Source organism: Acipenser ruthenus, chromosome 3, assembly GCF_902713425.1.
Source record: "Acipenser ruthenus chromosome 3, fAciRut3.2 maternal haplotype, whole genome shotgun sequence".
NCBI lineage: Eukaryota > Metazoa > Chordata > Actinopteri > Acipenseriformes > Acipenseridae > Acipenser > Acipenser ruthenus.
Window position 1 is genome coordinate 11,091,475 of NC_081191.1, and position 27,624 is coordinate 11,119,098.

Here is a 27,624-nt window from a genome sequence, read left to right on the forward strand (position 1 = left end):
GTTAGTAATTGCTATGTTCTCATGCATTGTGAAATACTGTAATGTGAAATAATAATAATAATAACAATAATAATAATAATAATAATAATAATAATAATAATAATATATTTTTATAGCATTATAATATAATATTGTTCAATAAAATAAAATAGAATTATTGGCTAAAATTTAAGAAAACAAATATATGAACTTAACCCTAGATTCAACATTCCTAAATGAACAGCAATTCTGTTTGCTGAGAGAGAGGTACTTACAGTGCTAGCAGTGGCAGATGGTGTTCTGGTCCTGGAGGAGCATTTATTTATTTATTTATTTATTTATTTATTTATTTATTTTTCACAAAGGCCTTCTCCCATTAAACACAGTGTCAGCAGTGGCAGATCCAGTGATCTGAGCACGAGTTTTAATTGGAGGCGCGACCCACATCCTCCCGCCCCTGCAAAAGCGCTGCTGTAATGCAGTTGTATCATGTGCAGTTAATGTAGGAGTGTTGATAGAAATTGCTTCATTTCGTTTTGCATCGCATCAGTGGTAAGAAACACAATATATGTTGTTATTGTTTTATTTTGTTGCTTGTCTTGTCAAGGCTTCAAATGTGAAATGCAGGATAACGCAGTTGATCGGCTGATTAAGACTCTGTTTGCCACGCTAGATTATACTGAAAAACGCAAGATGAAATCTGAAGGGAAGCCATTACCAAAATTGAATTTGCTACTGTAATAAGAACAAGTCATTTCATTTGGCAGTAGAGCATTACGTTTGAGATTACATATTTGAAGGGAACATGTACAACTTTAATTGTCACGTATACTGTACAGGACAGGCAGTTAGGTAAAAAAAAAAAAAAAAAAAAATGATGTTGCTGGTTGTTGTTGCTATGGTAACACGAGACGCAATATACTGTGTGTTTTCTTTTCACTGTAAGCAGTTACCTCATCAAAGTTAAACATCAATCTCTCTTTCCTACTTTCACCTGAAGAAGAGACCTTGAGGTCTTGAAAGCTTGTGATTAATTGTTATTTAGTTAGTCCAATAAAAGGTATCACATCTCCTTCTCTTTGTCTATCATCTCAGAACTAATACGGCTACCATTTAATCTATCGCCTTTCAGAATGTCAAAAATGACTTTTACAACTAGAAAATCCTCAGCTAAAAGGCTTATATATATATATATATATATATATATATATATATATATATATATATATATATATATATATATATATATGCAGCTACTGTATTTTGACTTTTAAAACGCTGTGAATGTAGAAGCCGTTAGGCAACTTTCACGCGATTTGATTGGCTCTTGTAATGCTTTATTTGCATATCTCCCTACAACCCATTTGTTTTTTAATTTATTGCTTTCACTCACCTTAACTCGAAAGCTACTTGTTTATATATATATATATATATATATATATATATATATATATATATATATATATATATATATATATATATATATTTTACCTTATGACTGATTAGAGAAACAAAATAATTTATTTTTCTTGGAGTGGAAAAAGACAAAAATGAAGTATGTTTTTTTTTTTTGTTTTTTTTTAACTTATAAAAAACGTTTTTAAAGTTAATACTATTTTTCAATACAGTTCAATACCATAATGACTCTTCAGGTCTGATTACACTGGGCGCGGTAGCGGAAAGCGGTAAACCGTGCAGCCAAAAAAATAGAACCAATTGTTTTGAATGGGTGCACTTACACTGAGTGGGGAACGGAAAAGCAACAGGGCGGAAGACCAGAGTGATTTTTGGATAATACAGCGCGGAAAATTTCAGTCTAGACCAATCAACTGAACTGTTGTGTGACTTTATCTGCAATATGTACAGTGAGAGCTGGCGAATTAACTGGTTTTCAGCGTACAAAATGCCCTCAACTGTACGATACGCCCCGTCCATATTATTTAGGAGGATACGCTAAAGAAGCAAGACACCTGGGACACCATAGCGGCCAAACTAGACATGTCAAGTAAACAACTCAGTCATGCAATGCACTGTCTTTATATGGTGCGGAATAACATTGTTTGGTTCAGACGTGAGTTTATATATATAATATATACAATAGAATACAATGCACATATAATATGTAACGTTTATTAATATAAATATAATGGCCACTCTGGAGAATGCTACACACATGAAATGCTGCATGTTTTATACCGCAGGGTTTCCCGTCGCCAGTGTAATATGAAAAACCGTACGGTTTACCGATTTCCGCTACCGCTCCCGCTCCCAATGTAATCAGACCCCCAATGCTCACAAACACAAACAGAATGGAAAAAATAGAAGCCTATAGATTTACTGTTTTGTGTTGTTTGCTGTGCCTGCGGTGTACATGTGCCTCCCCTGACTCAGAGGTCACCAGCCGCCACTGCCCGGCACTATTCCTGGTGTATTACTGTGCGTGAGCCATTTTCTAATATGTCTAGACCTGAAAACGGAGGCAGCAGGAGGGTTGGGGCATGCCAAGTTTGCGTCTATGTTTACTATTTTTGTAATGCTTTTTCTTATATTAAAGTTAACCTGGACCAGATGGCTTGTGAAAAGTACTTCAGGTACTGTTTAGTCAGTACAGGGATTGTATATTAAAAAAATCTAAACTCTTGAAAGCAGGACCTACCCACAACCAAAGCCCTTACCCAGTAATCCTGTTGTCTCTGCTGGTTTACCTTTAATCTAATCATTAAATACCAAAAAAAAACATGCCCTAGAAGCAAATAAATCCCAGGTATTCGTGCTTTACTTAATGAGCAAACGTATGTGTCTGAAGGGGAAGTTTAGTTCAACGTTTCCTCTCTAAACAGTGAAGTGGTCGTCTTTAATTGAGACACGTACGCTGCATGACTGACAGTATGACGGATGCTCTATTAACTTTCTGTTTAATGCACCAGATGTACACCTTTTGCAGGACTAAAGAAACTGGTTTCAATTGAACAGTTTTGACTGTTGCAGTACTGCAAGTATAACAATGTGTTTCGTATTGCACAAACCTTCTGTTTTATTGTTTTGTTTGTTTTTGCTTTCTAATGTGTAGTGGAAAATGCTACAGTTGAATGTAAGTTTAGTAACAGTGACTTTTAAACTGTGCCATGTTTTGATTTTTAGTACAACTTGCACACTTTGTTTTATGGTATGGTTTTGATTTGGGGTTATATAAAGTAACTAAAACAAGCTTATTAAAAGAGAAGAGATCTATGTGGAGAGAACTGAAGGTTCGCTTTTAAATTGGAAGGTGTTTCTGACATCCTGTCATATGTAACACTGATTTGTGCTTTTCCCTTTTCATTGAACATTTTGTTTTCATTGACACACAACTTCAGACTTTTTGTTAAATGTTGTGCTGTAAACAATAAGCTAGAGTTCCTGTTTGAAGTATATATTGATGCTAAGTTTGTGTTTGCCAGGAGTAATCTCTCGTATTGTGTAGTACTGTTCTTGCTCAACAACAAAACAGTCATATGAAGCGTTTCTCTCCTTTTCATTGAGTATCGTCATTTTGAAAGGTATACTCTTTAACTTTACTGACACGTACTTCCTCTAAATGTATTGGTTTGGAAATAATAAATCAAATGTCTTGATTATCTCTAAAGTCTGTCGGGTTTTTGCTTGGATTTTGACAAAATGTCTGACTGTCCTGTTTCCCTGGTTCTTTATTTATCATAGGGGCTGACAGTTGTATTGGAATGATATATTTTTCATCCATGTGACTTTTTTATTTTAGTAACTTTCCGAAACACACCAACCAATTCCCCATAGCTGTCCTATTATATTCAGTAAATTGACTAACTGTGGTATTGTAACTCGGTCTTAAGCCAATTTCCATTGAACTTCAAGAAATCGCCGCTGCTGCTCTGTCCTATATGGTGTGATTTATAGTAAGTTCAGTTCTGTGAATTTACCCTAGGGTATCTTTAATTAAGGATTATGGAATGTGTTATAACCCATGGTTGTTGGTACAAGAACAGAATGATTGCAGCTCCACAAACTGCTGAATGGGAGACACTGAACAGAAAAAATACAGAGCATTTCAATGGGGGTTTAACACCTGGATTAGTGTCGCATTTAGCAGTTTAAACGCCAGAACGAACCAGACATTTCCATCAACCCCACTAGTAGTAAAATTATGTAAATAGTTCAATTGTATTGCATTTATACCAAATATTTTATGCAGGGGCAGCAGTTTAATCTGTTGCTATATAAAAAAAAAAAACAGCGAACCATCCTAATAATGGGTTTGACTCTTTCAAATCACTAGCGTTAGTAGGACCTATGTTTTATTTGAGAAATATTGCAAAGCAATGTTCTGTTTTCATCTCTTATTTTTTTTTTAGCTTTTATTTGTTTTTTTAAGTTGGAAACACTGTTAAAGGATGAATCGGGCATATCTGCAGTCATATGATTCTATGTAAGCTAATCTCTGTATTTGTATGGTGTGGGCTACAGTACTGTATTAAACATTTTTGTTAAATGATTATTTGTGAAGTGCAAATGGCAATCTTGAATGAAGCTCTGCTGAAAGGACTGTAATAGCATCAGATATTATTTCAATCTCCCCTATAATGCCGGAACAACATCTTTGCATTGCAGGAAATGCAGCTCGAACATGCAAGGCAAGCTTTCATCCAGAGGGACAAAGCCAGGAAGGGAACCATTGCAGCTTTGGACTTCAGGGACATCATAATCACTATCCGGCCACACATGTTGAAACCGTTTGTAGAGGAGTGCCTCGTAGCGGTGAGTGGAAGTTACAGAAACCCCTGCCTTATGCATTGCCTCCAGTGGTCCAACCCATTCCAATCTGTGTCCACATCTTGGCTATTTTTAATATGTTTCTATAAGCATGGGGCACTGTATTCCTCTGTGTAATCTCTCACAGAAACACCACTGATGGTTGAACAATCCATCATTTTCTGTGAGTGGTTAACTGAGAGGTTTGGCAGCTGTGGGCCTGTAAGTACACTCTTCTAAGGTGTGTTGAGATCAAGAAAAACAGCCCTCCTTTTTCCTTTTTAAGGATGGAAAACTCAAAATTCAAGCACTAATAGGCAAAAGTATCCTAAAATCTGGATGCAGTATCTTACTTGGCCCTTGTAATCTTAGCTTCCAGGCTATAAAGGATTTGGGCTTTAGGTTTAGTGCTGTAAAAGGAAGGACCCTGCCGAGCAAAAATGTCCGGTACAGATACTGTATATATATGATGCTCATTTTTAAAATGTTCAAAGTATGTTTTTATTTTTAAGGTGACAACCATGTGCAGTAAACCATTCTATTAATTGATCAAAAATGTTAACGAATGCAGTTAAATTTTCTTTTTGTGAAGTAGTTTAAGTAGTTGGCAGTGTCACCTTTACGCTGTACTGCTCATAGAAAAGCACAGCTTCAGCCGTCTACATATGGAATAAACTTAAAAACCACTTTGGCATGATGATGGCAAAAAGCACAAAAATCAATCTTGTTGTGTGTTTTGAATTATTCAGATTTTTAAGTGATTCAAGACAGTTGTGAAAGAGCCTGATAATACTGCAGCTATTTGTTGAGCCAGCAGCATAATACCGTATCCCACAAAGGCGAAATGTTACGTTTAGTTAAAACCACCCACAGTAATATTTCACATGACAAAATATATTTAATGTTTTTATTTGTTTACACTGTGGTTGTTCAGGCTGTGGAGTTAAATTGAGGATCCTCCAGTGTAATGATTTTAAAGGTTTATTTTCTTGATAAAATATCAAACCAAAAATCAGTTCTCCCAAAGGCCAGGGTTATAGCGCCATCTCGTGACTGGGATGGCTCTCCTCTCCTCCTTCAGTTGGAGAGACTCTTACCCCAACCCCCGCAGGCACTGGTGCATTCCACCTTTTTATTTTCATTTTCCATTCACCCAACCAAACCAAAAATGTTCCCATCAAAATCCAACAACCAATAAATCCAATACTTCTTCCTGGGTTTTTGTTTTTCCCCATTTATTTAATGTATAATTTCTGTCACTGTCAACAGTTTGGGACTGACAAACTCCTCATTTAGGACAGAACTTTTAATGACATGTCTTTGGATGCACAGAATTAAAAGATAGTATTTGGGAATCTCTTTGGAAATACTTGTATTCGCTTTCTATTTAGCAAAGTTATTATAAATAATACAAAATCGTCTGCACTGTGTATGTTTATCAAGTTACCATTTACTTCCCATTGCAGCATAATTGTGTGCCATTTAAAATGTTTACATCAAAAACATTAACCTCAAGATAAAACTATAACAACTAATATTGATAAACTTTTTGTTAAAGCCAACATAAAAGTTATCCAAAGGGACTCTGTATAAGTTTCTGTCACTGCACTTTCTGTAGACCTCTTGTGTTTTCTTCCTTCGTTTTTCTTTTGCAAGTAAGAAATCAGTTTCAAACACCGAAAATATGTAGAAAGTGTGCTTCACTGACAAGTTGAAAACAGCAAAGTTAATGAGCAGCACGGAGCGCTCTCCATAGGCAGAATCACCAGACCCCTGCTTCATCCACCCGTATCAGGTGGAAAGTACGGACAAGATAGATTATGTTTGTTTTTTTTTCAGCGGTTCAGCTGCTAAACAAAAGTGAAATATTTATGCACAGCGGTTTAGAGATAATATATAATACCGTAAAAAAAAAAATATATATATATATATATGATCCTTAGAAATACCCCCAGGGGTACACATGCCCTGGTTGAAAACCTCATGCTACAGAGGGTACAATAAATGCGTGTTCTTACGCTGTAAATGTCTGCATTATAGCACTTGCAACTTACTATATATAGACTTTCTGTTTTTTCCTGTTTAGTAGATACAGTACTGCTTTTCATATTAAACATTTAATTAACATTTTTGAAGCTTTAGATTCTCTTATAACGGTTCTTGTTGCTGTAAATCTACATGTGTATGTGCTTATATAGTTTTCTGAGGCTTTGCTGGTTTAGAATTCTGTTTAGCCTTTGGGTAGTTTTAAGAGAAGTATTCATGTTTCATGTGAGCGCTGCCTTGATCCACCAGTTTACTGAAGATAAAGCATAACTGTAACCTGGAAATAATATGTATATGTTTTTATTTATATTACATAAAATGTGTTTGCTCAGTATTTAGTCTAAAATATTTGTGGGTTTTTTATTTTAATGTTTTTACTTTAGGCTGCTGGAGGTACTACTTCTCATCAGATCAGATTTTCCTACTTTAATGGGTTTAAGTCTCTGCTTAACAACATGGAGCTCATTAGGAAGATCTACAGTACTCTGTCTGGTACTCAAAAAGATGTTGAAGTCACTAAAGGTTAGCAGCAATTATTATTTTTTCTTCTCCTGATTGTGCCTGCTGGATGTTTCCCAGGGTATACAGGAACACATTCCCACATGCTTAGCTTAAAGATCATGTCTGCATTCTCCACTCTGTCTGTGACACATCCTTTTAACTACTGTGGATAGGTTTTCTCACCCACCTCACACGCCTTTGTTTCAATGAGTATTAGGTTAAAGTAAACCGAAGTAAGAAACCTGGGGATTTTAAAGGGCCCTAAACTTCCTAGGCCCGCTGCCAAATTGGCATTCTGTTTAAATGACCTTCCAGTGTAGTTGAGGAATTCTGTAAACTTGTACTGGCAGTAGAGCAAGCCACGCTACATTCTGAGAATGTGATGTTATCGGCCTTATCTGGCCACTTTTTACTGCAAGTTCCCACTGCAGCTAAAAGGCTTCATTAGTGGGGCCTACTGGGACTGATGCGTGCAAATTTCCACATCCCCTTCTGTGCCCTCCCTTCATTGACCCAAATCTGATTAGTACCTTATGTTTAGTGAGACAAACATTTCAAGAGCCGTGATTTCTTGCCACACAGAGATAAGTGCATCTCCATTGCTGCCTTACAACCTGCCTCCGAGGTTGAGCAATGACATTGAGAGGGGAGCAGTTCCTTTATATTGGTTACTTTGATGCTACCGTATCACCACTTGTCTTATGCCCTTTGATATGAACCTAACTAGCAAGCAATTAGACAGTCAACTTTTGTAGTAGCCAGCAAAAAACAGTTGGTGTGTCTGAATGACGTTGAAATTTGAACGTCACCGGTATTTGCTTTAGGGAGGGAAAATAGTTAATTATACCATTTAGAGAGAAGAATCATAAGTTAATATAAGCCATTATTGTGTTGCTGTGTTGTTTATTTCCTGTTAAGCTTTATTTAGTGTACAGGTCTGCTTTTCTGTTGCAGAAGAGCTATTCTAGCTGCACAGAAGTTTGTCCAGGTGACCCCAATGGAAGTGGACATCCTTTTTCAATTGGCAGGCTTATCAGAGTCGCCTGGGTACGTGCAAAGTAAGATCACACACACTTTGCACCATGCCGTACATGCAGTGTTGCTCATCTATCAGTCTCCCGAAGATGGTTTTAGCTTTTTATTCTATAGACAGAATATTTACTTGTACAAGGATGCTGATTTTCATATGTTTTAAATAGTTTTTAGCATTTCAAAGTCTGTATTTATTGGGGGTAAAAAAGGTGTGTTTTAAAAGTTAAATTTAGCTTCTTGAGTTTTATTGAGTTTAAAGTTATAAGCTTGTGTATTTACACACAAACAAACTAACCGACATAGTCTGCCAACAAAAAGATAATTTTGGGATACTGCAGTTTTAAAGTGTAGGTGTACTATACTGTCAACCAACCTGGCCATGTTTTTTCTATGCAAAATATACTAATTACAACACCACTTGGTCATGTGGTGCATGGTTTAAATCCTAGCATCTGCATAGTCTTTGTGGAAATGCCTTACTATATGTGTGTGCACCAGATTATTTTTTCATTTCAAAGAATGCAATGTGATACTTTAATAGCAATTGACCTCCTTTTTCTTTGTCTTTTTTTTTTAAAGGATGCAAAAGATAATTGTTCCCATCATCCTTACAATTTCTGCTTGCAGTCCAGGAATATCTCAATTAAATTATGTTCTAAAAATGATGGGTGCACAGACAGTGAAACTAATGATGTACAAATGTTCAGTCCTTTGTACTCTGTCTTTTTTTGTCTTCAAATAGATCAAGTTTTGTTTTTACCTATCAAAGCAAAACTTTCTTCCTTACAGGTGTGTTGGATTAGCAGACATTGAAAGAATTGCACCATTAGAGGAAGGAGCTCTCCCCTATAACTTGACAGAGGCTCAAAGACAGGTAAAGAAAAAAGAAAAAGTGTATGTAAGTTTAAAGACTTGTGTATGTTGCAGTTGAAAATACAGATATCTATCAAGAAAATCCTTCAATTTAGTTTTAGTAGATATGATTACCGGTTAATGTCATTATTTACAGTAGTAAAATCACAATAGCAACTCCAATTTGAATGAGGAATTGAAGAAACGAAACAACTGGATGCAGTGCTTTACTTTCAGCAACATTATTTCAGCATATCACAGTAACAACGCAACATAGTCCACCACTGGAATATTGAAGCCTGAAGGCTACCAGACCACAGATGGAATTCTAAGCAAAACCGCATTACTCATGGAATATTGAGGAAAATGTTTGTATTCATTATCAACAAAAACTAGTGCTGCATAAAATCATAAAAAAAGAAAAAAACAGAAAAACTTTAAATGTTTTTTAACGTATCCATTTTTTAATGTATTCATTTTCTAATAGCAATAGAATCCTTCATAAGAGAGCTTTACTGTCTGGTAAGGCCCTTCTCGTTCTGTTAAATGCCCTCGCCATCATTGCAGGACATTTTAACGGCACATGGCAGCCCTTACCAGACGGTAAAGACCTCTTCTTCGGGTTCTATTGCTTAAATAAAGCAAATAAAAATAGTACAGTACAGTGGGCTGAACCATGCCTTGTCTGGCTTGTTGGTTCCTCTGATAGCAGACACCCTCTCCCTGCCCCAAGGAAATCGTCCTGAGCTTTCCTATGTGCTCTGATAGAAACCAGTTTTCCAGCTTGATTGCAGACTATTAAGCCTGAAAACATAAAGATCACAGAAGGTTATTTTTGGGCTTCGTGTTTTTTAAAAAGATTGTTTACCACAGTCCTTGGTTGATTTTATTTTAAATTTGGCAAACAAAGTTAATAGAAATGTATTAAAATACGGAATATAGGAAATCTGAAACTTGGTATATGCCATGTTTTGTTTTTTTTAGTAGCTATAATATTTAGCTATATACTGAAGTATTTCAAAATGTACAGACAGTAAAAAGTTGATGCTTGAAGTTTTTTTTTCCCTAAAAACCACATTTTGTTCTTTGTCGGAAGAAGTCTCAGACTTAAGGGTAAATTTTTCTTTTTTGGAACGACTGCTTGAGGATTGAGCAGAGACGCCAGTCCAGCCACAGTGGGTTGGTTTAGGCTGCGGTTTGGCCTTTCAGTCCAGGCCTCCCTCGAAATCCCTCAGGGCAGTGTCTAGCTTTGTAAGTGAAGCGTGAGTAAAGCGATGACAATGCTTTGATGAATCCTGACAGGTGGTTCCGAATGGTTGCCGCCTCTATTGAAGATAAAGGGGATGGCCACTTGCCCTTGGGGGGTTGACTGGTCATCCTTGTTACAGGTAGCGGATAATGTGAAGTAAAATGCTTGGGAATTTGCTGCAACTGCTAAACCCTGTGTTTTTGTTACAGATAACTGTATTAATTATTATTTGCTCAACTAACACTATGCAGGTTTTTATTGGACTAGCATAATAATAATAATAATAATAATAATAATAATAATAATAATAATAATAATAATAATAATAATAGTAAAAGATTAAACTGGCTTCATTGACTTAGTTAGAAATGGCCTAATTTGTATATATGCCAAATTAAAATAAAATAGCTAAACTGTGGCCAGTATATATATGACTTTGGGGAATCAATAAATACATCCATACAAACAAACAAGGTAATATCAAAAGAAACCCAAACTTATTTTTTGAATTGCATTCATTTTTGGCCTGTTCTTTTGCGTGAAGTTTATCTTTTTTTATTTTAAGTATTTAAAATTGAACAGAAAATATACAAACAATAGAACCACTTAAGCTTCTTGTATTTTGGTATTTAGTACATGGAAAACATGCACTTTCTTGGCATGTTTAAAGCTCCAGTGGATGATCCAAGTGCTGTCTATTCCTTGACTAGAACCCCCCCACCCCCCAAAAAATAAATAAATAATAAAATAAAAAATAAATGAAAACAGATCATCAATTAAACTCAGCCTCTAAATATTGGCTTGGCTTTTGACACGTGATGAGTAATGAAGCCAATAAACCACTATTTGTGGTGTCTTACATTTCTCCTCTCTCTCTCTCTCTCTCTCTCTCTCTCTCTCTCTCTCTCTCGCTCCCTCCCTCCCTCGGCAGCAGTCTGCAGGTGATGTGTCTCTGATCCAGGTAGCGGAGTCAGCCTACAGGTTCGGTCTTGGTTCAATTGCTGGAGGTTAGTCATGGATCAGTGTGCCTACCCCACCCCCACCCCCTTCATAAACAACTCCTCTGGGAAAAACAAAGCCTTACCTATCTCCTCCTGGAGCGGATTCCCCTCCCTAAATAGAAGTTGGGATTGTACCATGGGAAACTCTATGGATTCTTTTGTACCTGTCAGTGATCAGAGGGTTAGCGATGGTGCCTTTCGCCTTGTTTGGCTCCAGACTGGCTTCACAAAGACAGGTTAATAATCAGGTAGCGCCGCTACAGTACTCTTAATTAAAACCGCCGGCAACTTACCCCTTTGAAAACTTGTCAGATGAGAAGGACATAATTGATGAGTGGGAGATCAAGACTTCTTTGTATTGTTTTTTCTTTTTCTTTATTAGTGATTCTGCTAAAGTGCATTACTACCATCTAAATCCCCACCTCCCATTTTGGTTCTGTATTCCTGCAGTGGTCGGTGTTACTGCTGTTTATCCAGTTGACCTGGTGAAAACTTGGATGCAGAACCAGCGCAGGGTCTTTTGTGGGAGAACTTATGTACAAGAATAGCTTTGATTGCTTCAAGAAAGTACTGCGGTACGAAGGCTGCTTCGGGCTCTATAGAGGTCAGTTCCTTAGCAAGCTGGAGGCAAGACCTGACAAGGTATTGAAAGGGGTCATGCTCTTGCTGACCTGATTTACTTTGATGTCACTGAGCATCTGAAGGTTTTGGCTCAGAGGTGGACGAGCTGTGAGAGAATGTAGAACAGATCAGATCTACATTCTAGTATAGAACACATACACTAAGGTGGCTAGATGCAACAGCAGTGTTGTTGGATAGGCAATTTCAGCTGTACCCCACAACATTTACTGACACGCAATCCATTATTTTACACTGGCCTCCGTTTATTTTGTTTTGATTCATGGTATTACTACAAAAAATGCAACTCTGACATTAACAATACAAATAGGTAAGTCAGTATTGAATGACATGTAGGACAATGGGAAGAAATGAAAGCGGCCTTGTGACAGAGAGCGAATGAATCCGAATCAACAATCTCTCTCTCGACCTGTGAGAGCACTGGACAACAGGAACTGTGTGCCTCATACTGAATGGCTGGGCAGTTCATTCCAGGGGCAGTCGGAAGCCGGCCATTCAGGAAGGGGGCGGCATCAGGGTACTAGGAGTCATCGCCCTAGTACAGTGAGCGAAGTTTCAGTCATGAATTGTAGGAGACGTGATTGAACTAGCTATCGGAGGGGGCGGGGCTGAGGGTACTTTAGGGGGACGTGACGTCGTATTCGGTTCCTTTGTTGTGGTTAATGGGAGAAAACGAGGACTGTTCAAACGTGAGTGAAGTGTTGCTTTGTGTTCTAATTGTGTGTGTGTTTGTCTTCGCCAGCCAGCTAAATACAGAGCTGGGAGCTGCTGCTTTACGCCAGCAATAAACCCAGACTGCACTGCACCTGTACACATACCAACACCACTGTTTCCAGCACCGCACCTGCACTCAGAGCACGCAATGTCCGGAGACGTGTCTGTGTTTGTGTTGTGTGTTTGTGTTATTCTTGGACTGCAACCCCTTGGTTTTGAAGCTGGCAATACCCATAGCTGGGTAGAGCCAGCATTATTATTTAAACTGGTCAAGCCGACCAGAACAAGTTAAAATAAAAGAGCTTGAACTGTGAACTCTGTGTTTGTCCCTGTTTGGAGCACCTGCATCACCCCTATACCCACGCACTACCACGCACACATTCACAGGGCTGCATTCATAAACAAGGCCACGTGCTATCTGTAACCCATGGAAAATTACAGAAAATTATAAAGAAGGAAAATAGCAGAAACAGAAAGGGAAACCTAATGTTGTTGGCAGCTACACCATTATGTCTGTGATATATATACTGAGCATCAAAAGAAACTTATCACTTAGAGTTAAGCATCAAATGAAACTCATCACTTACATTTGGATAAAATTCAATAGATGTTATCGAAAAATTACAAACTCTTAGGGCAGGTGCAGTGACTTTTTATTGTGCTGATTAACAATTGAGATCACGAAGATGCTGCAAAATGATCTGCCGATCTTGGGCAGGTGTCGTGACTCTTGGTCTCCCAGTTCGTGGCCTGTAATTGACAGAGTGTGTCTGGTTATACCGTCTCGTCAGGTTTGAAATTGCTGGCTGTGAGCACCCAAGATGGCAAACCACAGTACACTGCCCTAGTCCAGCCTTCAACATGCCGATTGCACGAAGGCGCTCTCTTGACAGATGTGGCATATTATTTTTTTTCTGTGATTTTCTTTATTGCTTTTATTCAAGCTTGCAATTCAACAGCTGAAATCACTCCATATCCAGTGTCTAATCAGCTGTCTCACTAATTAGGTGATTAAGTACATATGCTTCAGTCATAGTCACTGAAGCATGTCATGGTCAAGGATGAATGATCGAGTGATTAAAAAGAATGTTCATCATTTATATGCTTTATTTTTTTTCAAAAATAAATGTGTTATAATAGTGATAAGTTTCTTTTGATGCTCAGTATATCACTTAAATACAGGTTTAAGCATTGAACTACACCGCATGTGGCTGCTTGAACAATTTATCCTGTGGCATTGTATGCCACACAAGTAAAACATGTAAATATGGATAAAGCATGCAACAATGACATTCCATAATAGATCGCTGGTATTACTGTATTCCTTCAAATTTCCCACCCTCAATTTGAGGAAAAGATAAAACATCAAATAAAGATGCATTTACAAAGATACAACTTCAATTACGCATTTAAGAGCCATTTAAACAAATGAAATGCTACAAACTTCTCTATTTGGCATATTGGTTAAGTATATTGTATATTGGTAAATGCATATGCCTGTAACAACAACGAATCTCCTAGTCATCCTCTGAGTTGGAGGAGTCCTCTTTATTACTTAACATCTCTCAGACAATGACAGCCGCTTCTTTGAAAATGGCTGCCTGTATGTCATGGATGATTTAAGATTGGGCTGTAATGTTTTTGTTCGTCTTTTCTCGGCAGTCAGACACATTCCTGTTTGTGTACTCGGGCAGTCACCTCTATTGCTGATTTTCGAGGTTTAGGGGCTAGCAAATTGAGATGTATCTCTTGTTTTTTGAACGTTGGCAATCGTGAAATCGTGTCTTTAATCTTAAAATCCCTAGATATTTGTGTTGTAATCTAGGCACTAGAAACTAAATTGTGTTAACAAGAGAATGCGTTTCTCTTTATACTTAGATTAGAGTTAAGGGGCCTCATTTACTAAAGGTTCTTAAAAGTGACCATAAGACGCATGTTAATACAATCCCGTAACACATGTCTTAAAACTATAAATAAGTTGGTATTTACTAATGTGAATGCCGCTTATTAAGATGCGTGCTATGGAAATCATTACCATATTAAGACGTGCCTTATCACAGAAGATAAGGCGCGTCTTAACGAAATAACGACATAGGGGCCGCTGACTATAAAGGAATGAGCAGAGATTGCGATACGCAGTTGTCAGTTCTTGACTTTTACTAAATATATGCATTACATACTCTATAACAGTGTTTGAAAGGCAGGATCGCAAAAATAAATAAATCAAAAGTTATAAACAATCCTACCTAGACACTGTCATGACTGTACAGTATAATATAAAAAGCATTTCGCTTATACAGTATGGTAGCCTATTCTTTATTTTTATCCATCATTGATTAGATCAGTCTGCAGCCCTTAGGCTACATTAATGAAACTGTGAATACAACGGAGTATGGAGTTGGCATTTAGACCAGATGGCATATTTCAGCGATCAATGAATTTCTGTACATTGAAATGCCGTTCACGTGTTTTGCAACGTGGATCTCGCAGACACCAATTGCAAGAAATGCACAGGTAATAATAACTAGGAGTAACTATACTGTACATAGCCTACTGTATAATCTATTGTAGCTAGACAAAGAATCATGTTGTACAGAAAAGTGCAAATCGGTTACGCTGTGAAGGTACAGAATTATTTGTACAGAAGTAAAAGCAGGTAGCAGAAGGTATCGACCCCAAAGCCAGCCGACACATGCAGTGGTATAGCTGTGCCCAGATCGTGTGGAGAAAAAAAAAATGCACTGTGTGCAGGTATGTGATTTAGGAGAACACTTCCTTCTTTGGTATTATGTGCTGTTGTGATTGTAAACCCAATTTCCTTTATTTATTTATATTACCGTGTTTCAATTGGGTCTGTATGAGCGCAGTTATGTCTTTTTTTTTCGTTTGCATAGTAAGTTATGACCCTTTTTTTTCGTTTGCATAGTAAGTTTTTGCATGCTTTTTATTTCTATAGGCTACTGTGGCAGGGTGACTGATGGTCTGACGTCACGGCAGAAGCAGGAACAAAAAATACTGACACCAAGGCAGTACTGCAGTTCAAAGTAAGACGCGGCTGGCCGCCGTTTTTATTAATAAACAAAAATAAATAAAATATTTAACAAAAACACTTGCGCTCACAGAGCAAACTAAAAGGTTTAAACAAAAACAAATCACGAACACTAAATAATAAATAAACCATACAAGTCAGGCTGGGAAGTCGCTGTCACTGTTCCTGTAGTATACTTAAATGTTTACGATATTGTTTTCTCATGTTCTCTCCGCTCTCGTTCCTCCTCTGAACTCCCACCCCTGAACATGGAGAGCTGCAGGCTTTTATAACAGGTGACAAATTAAATCACCTAATTAATTCGGGAGATGGCCACCTTCTGCACGAGTTTTTTAAAATACCATGTGGATGGGGCTTCCCATCCACGTTACTAAACAATAACAAAATAAAGAAACGGCTACGCCGTCAAAATACATAATAAGCCCCGCGGCACTCGCCGTCACAAATTACAATAAATAAATCATAATACAAATACAAAATACACTGCACAGGGGCGGAGGGGGAGACCCCGATCTAAAAATAAATAAACAAAACCATGTACAGGGCACCTCGCCCTGTTACAGCTACATAAACACATTTATTTTCAATGTCCTGTTGGGCAGCAGTGTGGAGTAGTGGTTAGGGCTCTGGACTCTTGACCAGAGGGTTGTGGGTTCAATCCCCAGTGGGGGACACTGCTGCTGTACCCTTGAGCAAGGTACTTTACCAAGATTGCTCCAGTAAAAACCCAACTGTATAAATGGGTAATTGTATGTAAAAATAATGTGATATCTCTATAATGTGAAATAATGTATAATGTGATATCTTGTAACAATTGTAAGTCTCCCTGGATAAGGGCGTCTGCTAAGAAATAAATTATTTGTTTGCACAGTTTTATTTAATCATAATATACCTGAGACACATTTCTGTTCAAAAGTTGTTTTTCTTTCTTTATTTATTTTATGCAGTGGGCTGGTAAATGTATATAAACACATTTATTTTAAAATTAGTCTTATTTACAGAGTTTTGGATGTGTAGTATCGTACATACATATACCTGTACCTTGTGCTGACAGACAGCTTCAAGACGGATCTCTGCTCCTAACACCTGCTTTCCATCAGTGCTATCTGGCACATGATTTAAGGTGTGCTTCATGGTTAGCACAGTTTAGTAAATATCGTCAGAATGTCATTAGCCTCATTAGTGCTCTCATGCCACTTCATTTGAATACATCACCATGCTTTTTGCATATTCAGCAGATGCTAATGTACCCATCGTGTTATTTTTAAGGCGTGCATGCTAACTCACATCTTATGCTTTAAATCACTCTTTATGGTGGTTGATAAATATGGGATTATCTAGCACGCGCCTTATCCTTGGATAACACACATGTTATCGCATAAGAACCTTTAGTAAATGAGGCCCATGATGTCTAAACATCCCACTTTGAATGCTTTCATTTGAAGTGGGATGTTGATTGGTTGAAAATGTTTCCAGCTTATAATAAAGCAAATCTTTGCCCACCAGTCATGCTGTCTTGCTTCTCCTTTTATTTAATAATCTGTTTCTAAATGATAGGTCTTCTACCACAGCTCCTGGGTGTGGCAGCAGAGAAGTGCTTTATTTCACCACATACACTCCATTATATTCAGTACTTGTTCAGTACGTGGTAAATGGTATATCAACACATGATATGCATGTTGTGTATTTGTGTAGAAGACAATTCATTAGTTCTTTTGTCAAATGAAGATGGGCACAGAACCCTGGTTTCTGACATAAGCAACTGAAAATTATGTTTATATAACAATTAATAGTTAGGGAAATTAACACATATATATGGCCCCCTGAGGGAAGAACTATAGTTACAAACAGGACATGCCCGAAGCCCCTGGAGGTAACTAACTATAGTTCTTCCCTCGTGGCCTTTAGTTTCCCACTATGAGCCGAGGATTGCAGTCAATATTTATTTTATGAATTAGTCAAGAAAGAAAGGCAAGGTTGTGTACTAAATATGATTTTTTATATTTTGTTTAAATATAGCTGAACAAATAAATAACTTTCTCACTGCAGCATAATGTTCTCTGAGGAGTCCATTGAGTTTGTGAACGTCGTAGTTATTTTCATCGTCCAGCTGGATTAGTTTGAATTTTAGGAAGTCAGAAAACACTGAAAGCAAAGTTTTTATGATAATTTTAGTGTTTGCAGCATCTTTATTTTGTAGTATATTTTGTAATTCATTTTCTGTAATGTCAAAAAATCGCTGTCCAGTGAGATGCGGGTTTGTCCGCCATTCTGCTTTGAGGAAGGACGATTAGCGTGATGAAGTAATTTGAGGGAGTTCGTAAAAAAAACTTTTGACTGAAAGCAGCGTCACGGCAATAGTTGTATCTATTTTTGGTCATGTGGTGAGGTTTTAACCAATTACTTGTCAGGATCCCTAATTGGAGACCGCGTTATTTGTGTTTCACTTTATAATGAATATTGGCATTTTTGTTCCCGAAATGATTTACAACGGCCAAATTAATGTTGTACCGTACCGTGGAAAATAAAGGAAGGAGACCCACACAATTTGCAGGTACTCGGATACACGGTTTATTGGGACGATTATTCCTGGCCCCTGTCAGCCTGGGCCACACCAAAAAACAACAAACAGTCTTGCACATTCACACAGAAGCTTGTCTGACTCATGTCCCCGCCTACCCAGATGTCAATCAATCCCAGCTGAGGCAATCTTACCGCTTCCCTTCTTACACACACACACAATCAGGGTCCGTAGACCACTCGTGTAACTGTAAATCTTGGGTCGTTACAATAGTATAACAGAAACTGCTATTCTGCCAGTTTAAAGTTTACACAACTCTTATTTAAATTGTTTATTTTTATAATAAATGTTGTAAACTGTAAATAAATAACACAGAATCCAAGGAAATTTATACACACTTGTATTGTTTCCTACTTGTTTTGTAATATTAACGGACAGTTTGTTTTTACTTTTAGAAATACAGTGCAAGCACGGGAGCTTTATAAGTATTATATGTCCCAGTTTCAACTTAAATGGGTTTAAATACGGTAATGTAAAACCGTATATACACAAAAAATAATGGTATTTCTTTCCTTTTTAAGGTGAATGACTTTGTCAGAGGAAAAAGTGCTCAGAAAGATGGCTCTGTTCCACTCTTTGCAGAAATTTTAGCTGGTGGTTGCGTGAGTACCATTTTTACCTTGCACAATCAAATCCTTTCATTGTATGCAATCATGATATGGCAGGTTGGGTTTTTTAAAGCATTATTAATAGGATAACACAGCTGATTCATCAATATTTGTACTGAGAACCATACAAATTAGGAAATGTTAAGGGTTATATTAATAAAGATTTAGTATAACAGAAATGTTTTAGCTCTGTAGCCTAGATGTCTACTTGATACTGGAGCCTTTTATAGCTTTCCTTTAAACTGCCATGCTTTTATTTTAACACTGTTATACCGTGAAGAATTTCATTCTGGTTTGATAGTCTTAAGCTGAATACTGTCTGATCTGTGATTTTACACACACATACATATTTGCTAAACAAGCGAGCTATGTGTGCCCTTTCTTTATAGGTTATATGTAAGCAAGACAGGCATATCCCTAAGAAAACAAATTATATTGTGTGGTTTTTGTAATTATCCCTGGGCTTTGTAGTGGTACAGAAAAGGCTGCAGTAGAAGATTAGAGACCGATGTATTCCATTTGAAAAGCAGAAATATGGTCTTTGTGTACCACACATGATACAGCAAGATTCGACTGCTGCCTAACTGGACATTGTGTTTGACCAGTGACCCTTCAAGGTCTGGCAGGTAAGACCCCCAGCCCAGTAATGTCAGGAGAATTCAGGAAAACAACACAGCCCTTTGATTCGTCATCTTTTTGGTGCCTTTGAAACTTGTCTGAAACCAGTAAAGCATAAGAAAATATACATTGTATGTACGGTTGGGGTTTTAATCATCATAAAGCCTTTTTGTAATTGAAATTTGCAGATTTATATAAAAGTTACAGCTTTTCAAGTCCATAATGTCTGCCAAAGCCTGAGGTATTTACACTGGCAAACAGCCACTTGATCTGATCCTGGGGGTTTTCTGAGATGTGCATCCACAGGCTTTGATTATTGATATTAAATGAAAGGGTGTTTATTTGATAAAAGAGGGAAAATGTTTGTCAGATAGCCACAGTTCTGCAGTATTTCAGGAAACGAGGCACAAGGAATAGAATTGGAAAATCACTGCAGGCCTGCATTGAAAGTGAGGCAGTATTAACAGAGCAGTAGACCTCTTAAAACCTCGACCAAGGACTTGGCCTGACTCCAGTGGCACAGTGCCCTTATATGAGTCTCTGTTAAATTGGTAGTTCTGAATTAGATCTTTTAAACTTGCCAAGACTTAATGATTATTTGGTAAGAACTTCCATGGCTTACAGACAGAGAGGTTGGCAGAGTGCTTATCTTACAGTTGCAGGCCCCTGTCTCAAATGCTGGATTACTACAGATTGTATCTAGCATTTGAAAAGAAAGTAAATAAAATGATTCCAAGTTCTGTTTATATCAGAATAGTAATGGTCCTATATGGTACAGATATTTCCTTATTTTTATAATTATATATGTATACGTAAGCAATAAGACCTGACACGGAGGGCTTTACCAGCCATTGTGGACCGTTTGGGTAATGGAGCCAAAGCTGCTCTATAAAATGAGTGTACAAAACAATTTACATTTTTTTTTAATGGCTTGCAACTATACCAGATATTTTTATGACTCACATTGGTTGGATCTAGCCTGGTTTGTGGATAAAGATAGAAAGCTTGCAGATTCTTCAAACATTTCATTATATATTTCTCCAGTGACTTCATGAGTCAGTTTGGATCATCGGGGCACTCATACAGTGGCTCTCAAAAGTATTCACCCCCCTTGGACTTTTCCACATTTTATTGTGTTACAACATGGAATCAAAATGGATTTAATTAGGGTTTTTTGCCACTGATCAACACAAAAAAGTCCATAATGTCAAAGTGAAAAATAAAATCTACAAATTGTTCTAAATTAATTACAAATACAAAACAGAAAATAATTGATTACATAAGTATTCACCCCCTTTGCTATGACACACCTAAATAAGCTCTGGTGCAACCAATTGTCTTTAGAAGTCACATAATTAGTTGAATGGAGTCCACCTGTGTGCAATTAAGGTGTTTCACATGATTTCAGGTTAAATACACCTGTCTCTGGGAGGTCCCACAGTTGGTTAGTACATTTCCTAACAAAAACGACATCATGAAGACGAAGGAACATTCAAAGCAAATCCGGAATAAGGTTCTTCAAAAGCACCAATCAGGGGTAGGATATAAGAACATTTCCAAGGCATTGAATATCCCCCGGAGCACAGTAAAGTCCATTATTAAGAAATGGAGAGAATATGGCACAACTGTGAATCTGTCTAGAACAGGCCGTCCTCAAAAACTGAGTATCCGGGCGAGAAGGGCACTAGTCAGGGAGGCCACCAAGAGGCCTATGGCAACTCTAAAGGAGTTACAGTCTTCCACGGCTGAGCTGGGAGACACTGTGCATACGGCAACAATAGCCCGGGTGCTTCGCAAAACTGGCCTTTATGGGAGAGTGGCAAAAAGAAAGCCATTGTTGAAAAAAACTCACATCAAATCTCAGCTAGAATTTGCCAGAAGGCATGTGGGAGACTCTGAGGCCAAGTGGAAGAAGATTCTATGGTCTGATGAGACCAAAATAGAGCTTTTTGGCCTCAACGCTAAGCGCTATGTTTGGCGCAAGCCTAACACTGCACATCATCCTGAGAACACCATCCCTACCGTGAAGCATGGTGGTGGAAACATCATGCTATGGGGATGCTTCTGTGCGTCAGGGCCTGGAAAGCTTGTGAAGATAGAGGGCAAAATGGATACAGAGAAATCCTGGAGGAAAACCTGCTGAAGTCTGCAAGAGACCTGGGACTTGGGGGAAGATTCATCTTCCAGCAGGACAATGACCCCAAACATACAGCCAAAGCCACACTGGAGTGGCTTAAAAACAAAAAGGTCAATGTCCTGGAGTGGCCCAGTCAAAGCCCGGACCTCAATCCAATTGAGAATATGTGGAAAGAGTTGAAAATTGCTGTTCACCAAAGGTCCCCATCCAACTTGACGGAGCTTGAGCAATTTTGCAAAGAAGAATGGGCAAAAATTGCAGTGTCCAGATGTGCAAAGCTGGTAGAGACTTATCCAAATAGACTCATGGCTGTAATTGCTGCCAAAGGTGCATCTACCAAATATTGACTCAAGGGGGTGAATACTTATGCAATCAGTTATTTTCTGTTTTATATTTGTAATTAATTTAGAACAATTTGTAGATTTTATTTTTCACTTTGACATTATGGACTTTTTTTGTGTTGATCAGTGGCAAAAACTCCTAATTAAATCCATTTTGATTCCATGTTGTAACACAATAAAATGTGGAAAAGTCCAAGGGGGTGAATACTTTTGAGAGCCACTGTACATTTAATGATCATATTTTGATATGTTGTAAATAAATGACTCCTACACGTTTTATTGCAGTACTGATGTATGCACTGGTTTACAGTGAGAGAGGGTGTTCTTAGAGGCACATATTGTACAACCAAGTCAGAGATTTGCTATTTTAACAAAACAATGCAGCACACGTTCACTTTTTTTTATTTGAAATGTTATGTTATTTTAATATAATCATTTTTATTTTTGTAACTATTGAAACTCAAAGTTAGTTTAGCGTGCACAGTAAATCCAAAATAGACTTCCAGTTAAATAATGAGCTGATTTTTGCATATTTAAAAGGCCTTTTTAATGGGCTTTTCTTTCAGATTTCCTTTGTTAGGTAAAACTAATTATAATAAAATCAATTTAAATTTTGTACTATTTAAAACTGACAATACATTTGACAAATCATATCAAACAACGGGATGCAGTCTGATTGCTTTCAGCAATGTAATTTCAGCATATCACAGAAACAGCACAGGACGGTGCTCTCTTGGACTTTTAACAAAGTCAGGAAAGAGGCTTGAATAAACTTTGAGCACACTCTGAACAAGTTAGTAAATGCACAGCATGATCAGCATTAACACATGAAGACTACTAGATATTTGTAATTACTAAAACATTTTTTTGTTTTGCAAATACATTTTAGGACCTAACAGTAACTTGAATACTGAAATTTACACAAATACACAAACCCTGCATTCAAATACTAATTAAAAAAAAAAAAAAAAGTTATCGGTACTTTTATTCTTTTACATGTTTTACAAACAGTTCACAAACCATGTTTGCTTTTGTGTACGAGGTACCTGAACTGAAGAACAGCTCCATGGAAGTAAAAGATTTTTGTTTTAGTATTGAGGTGTTATTTAGGCTACTGGAAATACCCACAAACTGGGATACCAAAACCTAAAGGCTCGCAGACCACAGATGGAATTCTGAGCAAACCGCATTACTCATGGAGTATTGAGGGGAACGTTTGTATTCATTAGCAACAAAAACTAGTGGTGCATAAAAAATCATGAAAAAAACAAACAGAAAAACTTTAAATGTTGTTTTTTAACGAGCCTTCGGCTCAGGACGTTTAGCTTGCTGCTTCTGATTCTATTGCTTAATTATATCCCTCTAGCTCAGCCGATCAGAGTGCAGAGACTCTTTCCATTGAATTATCTATGGACTGTTTGGGTAATGGGGCCCAAGCGTCTCTATATAATTGGTGTACAAAACAGCTTTTTTAATCTTACCAATTTAACTGCACCCATTTTACTCTTCAGTTTAGACACTGAATAAAATGCAACATTCCCTTGAAGGCATGAGTACTTTCAATAAATACAGTGTACTGTACATACTTTAATGCTAACTTATGGGGTAGGCATTAACTACAGCCTTTTTAACTAATGTTACTTTGAACTACTGTATATATATACTTGGCCTTCAATAAACACTTCCCTTTCTTTATTTTCCCCCTGAAAAAAAATCAAAAAAATGTCTTTTATCAGCCATTTAGTCCTGTATTTCGTATTAATCCCCTTGCCACAGCAATGTAAAGCATCCTGACTATCTCCAAACACAGAATATTGTATTTATTATATAGATATGCCTTCCAGAAATGTGGTTGTAAATTGGTAGGTTAGGTTGAGGGGGACTAAGACGGTGGTGGGAAATCCTAAGGATAAATGAGGTGTCATTGCGTGTGACTAGAATGTACGAATGTAGAATGTAATAGAGAAACGAGTCATTTAAACCAAATTAGCGTTTACGGGAGATGTATCCAATACAATATATTACAAAGACAGAAGAATGTTTTAAAATAAGTTTACTTTGACAGTGATACTCCTAGCAAAATCTTAATAAAATGTGATACACCGACAACCCTGTTTCCCTGACAAAAAAACAAAAAATATAATTTACTACTACAAAAAAAAAAAATATATACTACAAAGCTACAAGATCCTAAGATTTTATGACAGGAATAAGCTATTCAGCCCATCAGAGCTCTCCGCTTTCCTGTAAACTAAATTGTGTGGCTAGCACATAGCAGCTACAAATATCACAAGGTATTATCGCTGATTTATTCCACGCATTAGCCTAATATAAAACAATGTAGTGTTGCTAGTTTTCTGGTATTTCAAACAAAAAATACAATTCTATATATATTTTTTTACTTTTAAAACGAAATACACAAGCTGGCTGTGTAATTTAAACTTGTCTTACATTTCAACAAAATACGTACCAACAGAAGTGTTTTGTTGTTTTTGTTTCGGTACAGCTTTTTTAAACAATTCACTGCTGCAAGTCGTTCTTTTGAACCTGGACAAAGTCCATCGCAGTCTTTTGTTTCAGTGAGGCAAAATATGTTTGCTGGGTTTAAGTAACTGCCTCAGGAGAACTAATTTTACAGATATGAAGCGCTGCTGTCTTGGCGTCGACTCCACAGGTCAGACTGACGCATGTGTCTTTATTTGTGTGTGGACTGCGGGCATTAAGTCTACATTGGTAATAATGTACTGTATTTCAGAGATAAAAACTCGTCAGGGAGCTGTGGATAATTGAAGTCGCAGATAAACGGGGTGCGGATAAATGAGGTTCTACTGTATGTATGTATGAATGTATGCGTGCATGTATGCATGTATGTATGTATGTATGTATGTATGTATGTATAATTTTATTTTTTTCCCTGCTATTTCAGATGCAGTATTCAATACATTAATGTGGTGCAATTAATGCAAGTTCATTATGGGTTTTTAATTTAAAAAAAAAAACATTCACACGAAGGCCCTTTTTTATATGCTGTTTGTACCTATAAAAGTGTAAGTGATTGTTAATGAAGGGTAGTTAATGCATCGGCACAGAGCTTTTGCTTATCTCTGTACGTATGTGTGAGTGGGTTCAGTTACAGTACAAGGCACCCCATATAACTTCCTTAAGCAGGTATCAGGTGAGCGGCCCCACTCCACAAGTCAGCCAAGCATTACTAGAGATTGACTTTTAACCCCCGGGAGAGCTCCCCTCACATTGTAATTACTGGGAATTATCACTCATGAGTAACTTCAGCACTTGTAACCAAAGCTGCTCTTAATTTAACAAACTGCCATCTGTTTGGTAAACTGTTTTATTACAAATACTGTGAATACTCGGCTTCTGTTTAAAACTGTACACCGTTTGCACAGGAGCCTCACTCCATGAAGTTTTGAAATGACCAAAAGTGTTGGGTACTTTACTGGCATAATTTCAGACCTTTTTATATCTCATTCGCTGTTATGTTATGTTTTCATTTTACTTGGTCCTCGTGGTAACAGAAAGCAATGTGTTGATATACTAATAAATCACTTTTGTTTTCTTTAACTCATTTTGCCAATCAGCAATAATGGGCATGAGAGAGGTCCTCAGATGAGCCTGCACATTTCCTACAATGGATGGACTTCATTTTAAAACATGAGCAAACAATATTTAAAACCTGAGTTAAATAAATCTATGATTTTCTTGCCTATATACACTGAAACAAAAGTTCTACGGAACAATGTAGTTACTCCTTACCTCATCACGTTTAAAAAAATGAGATATACAGTATTTGCGTCCATATTATCTGGCTGGAATAGTTAGTTGTAACTGACTCTTATGGGTTATGACTTCATCTAAAACCCTTCAGATGCAGTGCTGACTTTACAGTCCTGTGTACTTTTTAAACACTAACAGTATTGTGAGATCCATACAATTCTCACAACTCCGCATGCATTTTTGATGTAGAAATATTTATATTACCCGTTTGGCCACTTATTATGACCTGTATATAAATACACCATGGTTTTAACACAATATTGTCATATTCCAATGAAGGGGTACTGACCATGGTGCCACCCTGCATGTTTTAAACGTTTGTGTTAAGTAACTCTAAAACTGGACCTGCAATTTCATTGAAACAAAAATAACAGTGAAAGTGTTATGCTGAAAGTAGCCCCTCCTTCTAATTGCTACTGTAATTTCATTTGAAATACTTTCATTTCCACAATGTTTTCAATTTTGAGATTAAATCTATCTAGAAATATGGTAGCAGGTACTAAAATGAGTTGGAAATGAGCATAGCTGGAGCTTTGGGAATTCATTAATAACAACTAGTTAGTTATAAATACCCAAACAATTTATTATTCAGACCACAAAATTAGGGGTTTTAAAGTGGACTTGTGTAAGGAAGCAATGGAAACGGATTCCTATCTAATTGGGGCTTTGCAGTTCTGTGCATGCAAAATCACATCTAGACTGTAACTAATGGCAACAGGAACAGTGGAATAAAAAAATTGGTGGCAAACTGTAAATACATATTTACCAGTTTTCTTTACATTTATGATCTTTAAAATGACAATCAAGCAATCTGTCTGGCTGGACCTCATAAGGAGTACTAACTGTTCTGAATGGCAGTATGATAAAACTACTGTTTTGAAGCTTTGCAGAATGTGCAGCAACCTTTAAATGCTTTTTTTTTTTTTTTTTTTTAACCTTACATGCTAACTACAGATACACAGAGAATATGTTCTATCTGTCTACAAATACTGTTTTTCTTAACTCAGTTTGGGCCTTTACTATACAAAGTTCCCCTCCTGGTCATTTTGTCCTTTTTAACCAGATTTCTCATCTCTAGTTTGGAGAGCTTTGCTTAGTATTGAAGACAGGGTGACCAAAAATATCCTTAATTTTCTTTTCACAGTAAAACAGTTAGATCTGTTTGTCGGTCCCAAAAAACAAATGCCTAAAATAAACTCTGACCGTGTTTTAAAAACACAATTTTCTTGTTTTTATTTTGCAGATGAACTAAAATATCAAAGAGTGTCTTGTTTAGGCTGGAAGCTCCCAGGTGATTTTCACCAACCCTCTGGAGATGGTGAAGATCCGATTGCAGGTGGCTGGAGAGATCACCACTGGTCCTCATGTCAGTGCGCTGTCTGTCATACGGGATCTGGGATTCTTTGGGCTTTACAAGGTATTATAACCCTTAAAGGCTGTTTGCCAATCATCCACTTCATAGGGGTCTGCTGAGCAGAAAATAAAAGATCTCCTCTGCCGAATGCTTGGCTGTTGTTTAGTGCAGATCAACCTTTAAATCCACAGTAATGATTGTGCTTTTAAATAAACCTGTGATTCACCAATCCGGATCCTCTATTAGCAACCATCTAAAATACTTTGAATAATACTGGGTTATCAAGGATAAATGCATTTTGTGATTCTGCAACCACACTCAACTGGTATAGTGCTGTTTACTCCAGACTGTGTGGGGATAGACA

General features: G+C 37.2%; 1 protein-coding gene and 1 long non-coding RNA gene across 2 annotated transcripts; both read left to right on the forward strand.

Moving 5' to 3' along the window:
* The first annotated feature begins 451 nt into the window (after positions 1-451).
* LOC131696690 (uncharacterized) lies at positions 452-7,289 on the forward strand. The gene is made up of 3 exons (XR_009311562.1): positions 452-531; positions 4,603-4,749; positions 7,173-7,289. It is a non-coding gene; the product is annotated as an uncharacterized LOC131696690 (long non-coding RNA).
* A 946-nt stretch (positions 7,290-8,235) lies between these two features.
* Positions 8,236-27,318, forward strand: LOC117394175 (electrogenic aspartate/glutamate antiporter SLC25A13, mitochondrial-like). Its single transcript, XM_059012208.1, has 6 exons — positions 8,236-8,337; positions 9,112-9,196; positions 11,355-11,430; positions 15,734-15,821; positions 18,929-19,009; positions 27,150-27,318. Exons 1-5 carry the CDS (start codon positions 8,288-8,290, stop codon positions 18,930-18,932), a joined length of 303 nt encoding a protein of 100 aa, XP_058868191.1. The 5' UTR covers positions 8,236-8,287; the 3' UTR covers positions 18,933-19,009; positions 27,150-27,318.
* Positions 27,319-27,624: the final 306 nt, after the last annotated feature.